We start from the raw sequence: 6981 nt of genomic DNA on the forward strand, positions 1-6981 counted from the left end.
CCCGGATAGCATGTCCCAGATTGCGAGAGGGCGCAGGCCAGGCCGAGAGACCCCACTGGTGCACCATCAGGGTGGGGGAGGAACCACAGGAGGGCTCCAGGGCGCCCCAGGGCATATCTGGCCCGTCTAGCCCAGTTTCAATTGGCCAGTCCCCAGCAGCAAGCTAACCTACTGGTTGGAGCATCTGCCCCCTGGTGGTCAGTGCACATCATAGTGACTGGTCGAACAGTTGAATGGATGGTCGGATACTTAGCATATTAGGCTTTTATTATATAGGATGATAAATACAACTAAATGCTAGTGGCATTGTTAGGGTGGTGGAATTAGGGAAGATTTTTTTTCTCTCTGTCTTCCTTTCTTTAATAATCCATTTTTACAAAAAATTATTGTCTACTGAGTGCTGGGTGTGCTGCTCTAAGAAATAAGGACATAACAGTGAACAAAACAAATAAAAAAATCCCTACCCTCATGGAACTTATAGTCTATCTAGGTAAAAGGACAACAAACAAGATAAATTAATTAACCATATAATGTATCAGATAGTAATAAATACCAGGAAGGGAGATATAAAGTGATATAGTAAGAGGGTGGTTTGAAGTTTTAGAGAGGGTGACCAGGAAAAGTGACTTTTAAAAATATATATATTTTTATTGATTTCAGAGAGGAAGGGAGAGGAAGAGAAATATAGAAACATCAATGATGAGAGAGAATCCTTGATTGGCTGCCTCCTGCATGCCTCACACTGGAGATTGAGCCCAGAACCCGGGCAGAAATATAGAAACATCAATGATGAGAGAGAATCCTTGATCAGCTGCCTCCTACACGCCCCACCCTGGGGATCAAGCTCACAACCCGGGCATGACCCCTGACCAGGAATGAACCTTGACCTCCTGGTTCATAGGTCAATGCTCAACCACTGAGCCATGCCAGCCGGGCGGAAAAGTGACTTTTGAATAAAGACTTGAAAGAAGTGAGGGAGTTAGCTATGCATAAAAGGAGGAATTGGAGTTCAGGCAGAAGTTAACAATAAGTACAGTAGCTCTGAAGTTTGCATGCCGGGTGTGGTTAAAGAACACAGTGAAGGCCGGTGGGCGTGAGTGGAGAGAACTAGGAGGAAAGTGGTAGGAAACAAGGCCGCACAGTTTTGTAGGGTAGACCATATGGGACCTTGCAAATCACAGTTAGGATATCGCTTTTACTCTGATATAGGAACTATGTGGGGTGTTTGGCATAGAGGAGTGTCATGATTTGGCACATAGTTTAACAGGATCAGCCCAGTGGCTGTGTTGAGAACAGGATTTGGGGACAAAGGCAGACACAGAGAGACTGGTTAGGAGGTCACTGTAGTCCAGGCAAGAAGTAATGGTAGGTTGGAGCAAGGTGGTGGCAGTTGGTTGGTGAGAATGAATTTTAGATTATTTTGAAGGTAGAACAGATAAGATTTGCTTATTAATGGGATACGGGCTGTGAGAGAGAAAGGTAAGAAGACTGACACCAAATTTTGTGGCTTCAGCAACTGGAAGGCTGGAGGCGACCGCAGGAGGACCTAGTGTGGGGAAAGGAGAAAATCAGAAGCTCAGTGTTGGATGTTTACATTTGCGTTGCCACTAGACATCCAGATGGAATATGTGTTGGAACATGTGGTCTGGAGTTCAGGGGAGAGAGAAGAGTTATTTTCTTTATTTGTTTTTTTATTACTTTTATAATAAACAATATGAAAAAGGATGAAAGCGTTCTAATGACAGAGAGCTAGAGGAAGTTGAGCTGGGAAGGTAAGCTGGGGTTTTGGAGTTACCAATTGGATGTTTAAACCGTCTCGCTCAGGTTCAGGCCCTCCGTGGTTAAAGACTGCATCCATGCTGTGCTCAAGGAGGAGCTGGCAACCGCCGAGTACTCTCCAGAAGAAACACCTCTGCTCACAAAGCGCCTATCAGAAACGATTAAAGATAAATTAAAAGGTAAGAATGGTGATCATTAGAAATGACTTGTTCCCTTCAAACGTTCAATTTTACCCATCTGTCTCCTTCCCCATCTTTAAACAAAGGACATAAGCTGTGGATTCTATTAAAGACACATTTTTCTTTAATGTCTAGTCTCCTCAATTATATGGTAACTTTTTATATGTAGTTTTTTGCAGATGATGGGAAAGAATAAAGATGAGAAATAAGACATTGTATGGAATCACTATCCAGGAAATCCAAATACGCAGAAAACCCAGGAAGTACAGGGGGTCCTTCCCCCTATACTAGCAATTCTTGGTTGTTTTTCCCACCAAGCTATCAATTCCTCAGCCTGCCATTCATTATCCTACTCAACCCTCTACTGCTGCCAAACTCTACATGTGCAGAGCAAATCTTGTGCTTTACTTACCGTTTTTTTATCTGTTTCTCTGTTTCTCTCTTAGTAATAATATTATACCATCTGGCCCTGGCAGGTGTGGGTCAGTGGTTGAGAGTTGACCTGTGAACTAGGAGGTCATAGTTTGATTCTGGGTCAAGGCACATTCTCAGGTTGTGGGCTCGATCCCCAGTGTGGGGCGTGTAGGAGGCAGCTGATCAATGATTCTCATCATTGATGTTTCTATCTCTCTCTCTCCCTTTCCCTTTTCTGAAACTAGTAAAAGTGTATTTTAAAAATTTTTTTTTTATACCATCTGAAAAGCCCTCTCTTTTTAGTATCCTTTTTAAAAAAATATCACTCTTTGGAAAGAAGGAATATCTTAGTAATAATAATACATTTTCATTATAATTAACCTGGACTATACAATAGTGTGCCCTTATTTGTGGGGATATGTTCTAAACTCCTCTTGGATGCTTGAAACCAATGATAGTGCCAAACCTATCTATACTATGTTTTTTCCTGTACATACATACTTGCGATAAAGTTTAACTTATAACTCAGGCACTATAAGATTAACATAATAAAATAGAATGGTTATATTAGTTAAAAAGGGAAAACTTTGTTCTGTATATTTTGTTACCTTTTACAGAATAATAAAAGAAGGACATGAAAACCATGAAAAAAATAGAATGAAAGTTACGTGAATGTGGTATTTTTCTCTCAAAACATCTTACTGTGTTGCATTCACCTTTTCATTTAAAGGAAGCACTTTACGGCTTCCCTTTGGCATATCCGAATTGCCAGCATCACTACTCTTGTGCTTTGGGGCTATCATTTAAGTAAGATAAGTCAATTGAATACAAGCACTGCAATACCTATACAATGGATCTGATAACTAAGACGGCTACTGAGTGACTAAAGGGTGGGTATTGAATACAGTATATGGACAAAGGAATGATTCAAGGCCTGGGTGGGACAGAATGGGTCAGTGTGCGATTTCATCATGCTATTCAGATGGGTCCACAATTTCAAACTTATGAATTGTGTATTTCTGGAATTTTCCATTTGATATTTTCTACTGCAATTGACAGGGAAATTGAAACTGCGGGAAGCAAAACTGCAGATAAGCGGGAACTACTGTATAGACAAATTTTTTAAAAAGTATAAAAATTTTAATTACTTAATGGTAAATACTATTTAATATTTTGGTGTCTTAATTTTTTAATGTCTTAATTTTTTTGAAATAAAAAAATAGAAAAGTATAAAAAATATTCTATGTATTTTCATCACCCATATTAATTGTTAGTATATTAGCATTTTCTTTAAATTTTAATGAAAATTCACTGTTAAAATTATTGTTAAAAATACATGCTCATTTGCCTGGTCTGGTGGCTCAGTTGGTTGGAGAGAAAGAAACATCGATGTGAGAAAGAAACACTGATGAGTTGCCTCCTGTACACTCCCCGACCTAGAATTGAACCTGCAACTTTTTTGGTACATGGGACCATGCTCCAACCAACTGAGCCACCTGACCAGGGCCTATGTGCAGTGTTTTTAAAAAAATAGCTTGGGGTCTAACTTCTGAGATTTTGTTAAGTATCCTTAATTAGGGTTCATGTCCCACATGGAAGGGTACTTGTTGTGTCCAGGTTGTTTGCCTAATCCTATATAATAAAAAGCTAATATGCAAATCTACTGCATGGCAGAATGACTGGTCACTATGATGCATACTGACCTCCAGGGGGCAGATGCTCAACGCAGGAGCTGCCCCCTGGTGGTCAGTGCGCTCCCACAGTGGGTGCGCCACTCAGCCAGAAGGTGGACTCACAGCAGCTGTGGTGGCAGGAGCCTCTCCTGCCTCTGCGGCAGCGCTAAGGATGTCCGACTGATGGCTTAGGCCTGCTTCCCACCTAAGCTGTCAGTCAAGACATCCCCCAAGGGCTCCCGGGTTGCGAGAGGGTGCAGGCTGGGCTGAGGGGACCCTCCCCCCGAGTGAATGAATTTCATGCACTGAGCCTCTAGTTTACTATATAATCCTGAAGCTTTTACTTTCATTAAAGGGAGTTAGCTATGTTTCACCTTTGCCCATTTCACATTTTTGTTGTTGTTACTGTTTCCACTATTCACTGGTCAGAAACCAGGGAAGATAAACATATCCATTCAGTTTTCTTCTCTCCAGAATTGTTGTTAATGAGAATTTTCAGGATTTTGCTTGTATAAAGTTACATACTAAGCTTATCGTTAGGATTTGTCCTCAGGTCTCTCTGACTCCCAAGCTTATTGTCATACTAGTAAGTGCTTGTACACTGAATGTTTATGTTCTTTTCCAGGAAAATTTGCCTTCATTAAGTAATTTTACCATATATTTGCTTACAGATAACATTCTTATTTTTTTCTTCCTTTCTAGCAATGGGATTTGACCGATATAAAATGGTGGTGCAAGTAGTTATTGGAGAACAAAGAGGTGAAGGAGTATTGTGAGTAATTGGTTTTTCCTTCTTTTAAAAATATTTTTATTTATTTCAGAGAGGAAAAGAGAGAAACATCAATGATGAGAGGGAATCGTTGATTGACTGGCTCCTGTACATTGGGCCGAGCCTGCAAACCTGGCATGTGCCCTTGACTGGCAATCGAACCTGGGGCCCTTAGGTCTGCAGGCCAACGCTCTATCCACTGAGCTAAACCAGCTAGGGCATTGTTTTTCCTCCTTTATTTCATTCTTATATGTTTCTTATGAGGTATTCAACCTCTTCATGATTCAGTATGATTGTGTTTTGCAAGTGAGAATAAAGGACAGTATAACAAAATGCAGCTGTGAGCCCAAGAGATCCTGGTTCTGAACAGTGAGGTTGACAGTTTGGGTGAGCTCCATTAGGTAATTCACTTTTCATAGTATCTGTAGGCTGATAAGTGTTTTAGGGTTGATGTATATACCAGAGGCCCAGTGCACGAATTAGTGCATGGGTGGGGTCTGGCCAGCCCACCCCAATTGGGGTCTATTGGGACCAGCTGGTCAGGGGGAAGGGCTGCAGGAGGTTGGCCTACCCCCATTGGGCCGGTTGGTCAGCCTCAGTGCACGTCGTTTCGGTCGTTCTGGTCGTCCCATCACTTAGCTTTTATATATATAGATGTTCCCAAAGAAAGTATGGGACTATGTATATATGTTTCTTCCCATATTCCTTATTTCCCAATTTTTGGTCCTACCATTATCCAAAATAAATTTATTTAAAATTGCCTGAGACCTCCTTATTAGCAAATCTAAAAGCTCTTTCTTAGCTCTTGTGTTTGCCTGGGCTTCTGTTTCTGAAAATTCACTCTGGTTTTATTGGCCTTGATGTCACTTGTCTAACTTGTTTCTCTCCTGTTTTTCTAACTGATTATTCCCTTTTCTTCACTGGGTCCTCTTTATTCCCTCTATCCCCAGCTATGAGCTTTCTTCAAGGCTCAGTTCTTATTCTTCTGCTCTTCTATATGCTTTCTTAATGAGCTCATTCATTCTCATGACCTCAAACTGTCATTTCTGTATGGGTGATTTCAAAATATGTATTTCTTGTCTTTTCCCATGCACAAGTGTTAATCTTTTGTTTCCATTTGTAAACAGTGCCTAGTATAGTATCCTATCTAATAATAGAGAAACATGGTAATTAACCGTAACTTTGCTTCTCTTCCCATCGGCTAATCAGCACAATATTTGTTGGCAAATTAACTGCCAACAAAGATGACGGCTAATTTGCATATGTAGGCTCCAATTGGCAGAGCGAAGCCTGGTAACGACGCAGGCGTTCTGCCTCAACCCGCTGGTGGAGGGCCTCTGGACCTGCTTGGTCAGCGCTCCTGGGGGGATGGAGGAGCAGAGACACAGCCTGCGGGGGGGGCAGCACCCAGCCGCCCCAAGCCCTGCCTCAGCGCTGGGGTTGGAGGAACAGAAACACAGCCCTCAGGGTGACCTACACCCAGCAGCCTCAAGCCCCACAGCCACCGCAGGGCTGTAGCCGCTGGGGTCAGAGGAGCAGAGACACAGCCCGCAGGGGGGCAGGCACCCAGCAGCCTCAAGCCCCACCTCGGCGCTGGGGTCAGAGGAGCAGAGACACATCCTGCAGGGGGTGCAGCACCCAGCAGCCCCAAGCCCCGCCTTGGCACTGGGATTGGAGGAGCAGAGACACAGCCCTCAGGGTGACCTGCACCCAGCAGCCTCAAGCCCCGCCTTGGCGCTGGGGTCAGAGGAGCAGAGACACATCCTGCAGGGTGGGGCAGCACCCAGCAGCCCCAAGCCCCGTGGCGGAGGAGGCTCTGGGGTGCTGGGGCTGCTGGTGAAGTTGGGGCCAGAGGAGCAGAGACACAAGCCTGCAGCGGGCCCAGCACCCAGCACCCCCAAGCCCCGCCTTGGCGCTGGGGTTGGAGGAGCAGAGACACAGCTCTCAGGGTGACCTGCACCCAGCAGCCTCAAGCCCCACCTCGGCGCTGGGGTCAGAGGAGCACAGACACAGCCTGCAGGGGGGCCGGCACCCAGCAGCCCCTAACCCCAAGGCCGCAGAGGCACTGGGGCCACTGGGGCTGCAGCAGAGACACAAACCAGCAGGAAACCTGTGGAAAGGGAGATAAACTATCATAACTTTATCTCCCTTTCCACAAGATGACTGC

At 44.0% G+C, this 6981-nt stretch overlaps 1 protein-coding gene and 1 long non-coding RNA gene across 2 annotated transcripts in view; one reads left to right on the forward strand and one right to left on the reverse strand.

Annotated features, from left to right (window-relative positions):
• The window catches only part of TCTEX1D2 (Tctex1 domain containing 2), a 21191-nt gene that overhangs the window by 1645 nt on the left and 12565 nt on the right, over window positions 1-6981 (forward strand). The window contains exons 2-3 of the mRNA XM_006753404.2: window positions 1825-1958; window positions 4748-4817. Of these exons, the coding sequence (XP_006753467.1) occupies window positions 1825-1958; window positions 4748-4817 (204 nt within the window). The remainder of the gene's footprint in view (window positions 1-1824; window positions 1959-4747; window positions 4818-6981) is intronic.
• Window positions 1661-6981, reverse strand: part of LOC107182777 — a 20496-nt gene continuing 15175 nt past the window's right edge. Inside the window, exon 2 of the long non-coding RNA XR_001513511.1 lies at window positions 1661-1927. This is a non-coding gene — a long non-coding RNA (uncharacterized LOC107182777). The remainder of the gene's footprint in view (window positions 1928-6981) is intronic.

The sequence above is a fragment of the Myotis davidii genome, unplaced genomic scaffold (genome assembly GCF_000327345.1).
Source record: "Myotis davidii unplaced genomic scaffold, ASM32734v1 scaffold571, whole genome shotgun sequence".
Lineage (NCBI taxonomy): Eukaryota > Metazoa > Chordata > Mammalia > Chiroptera > Vespertilionidae > Myotis > Myotis davidii.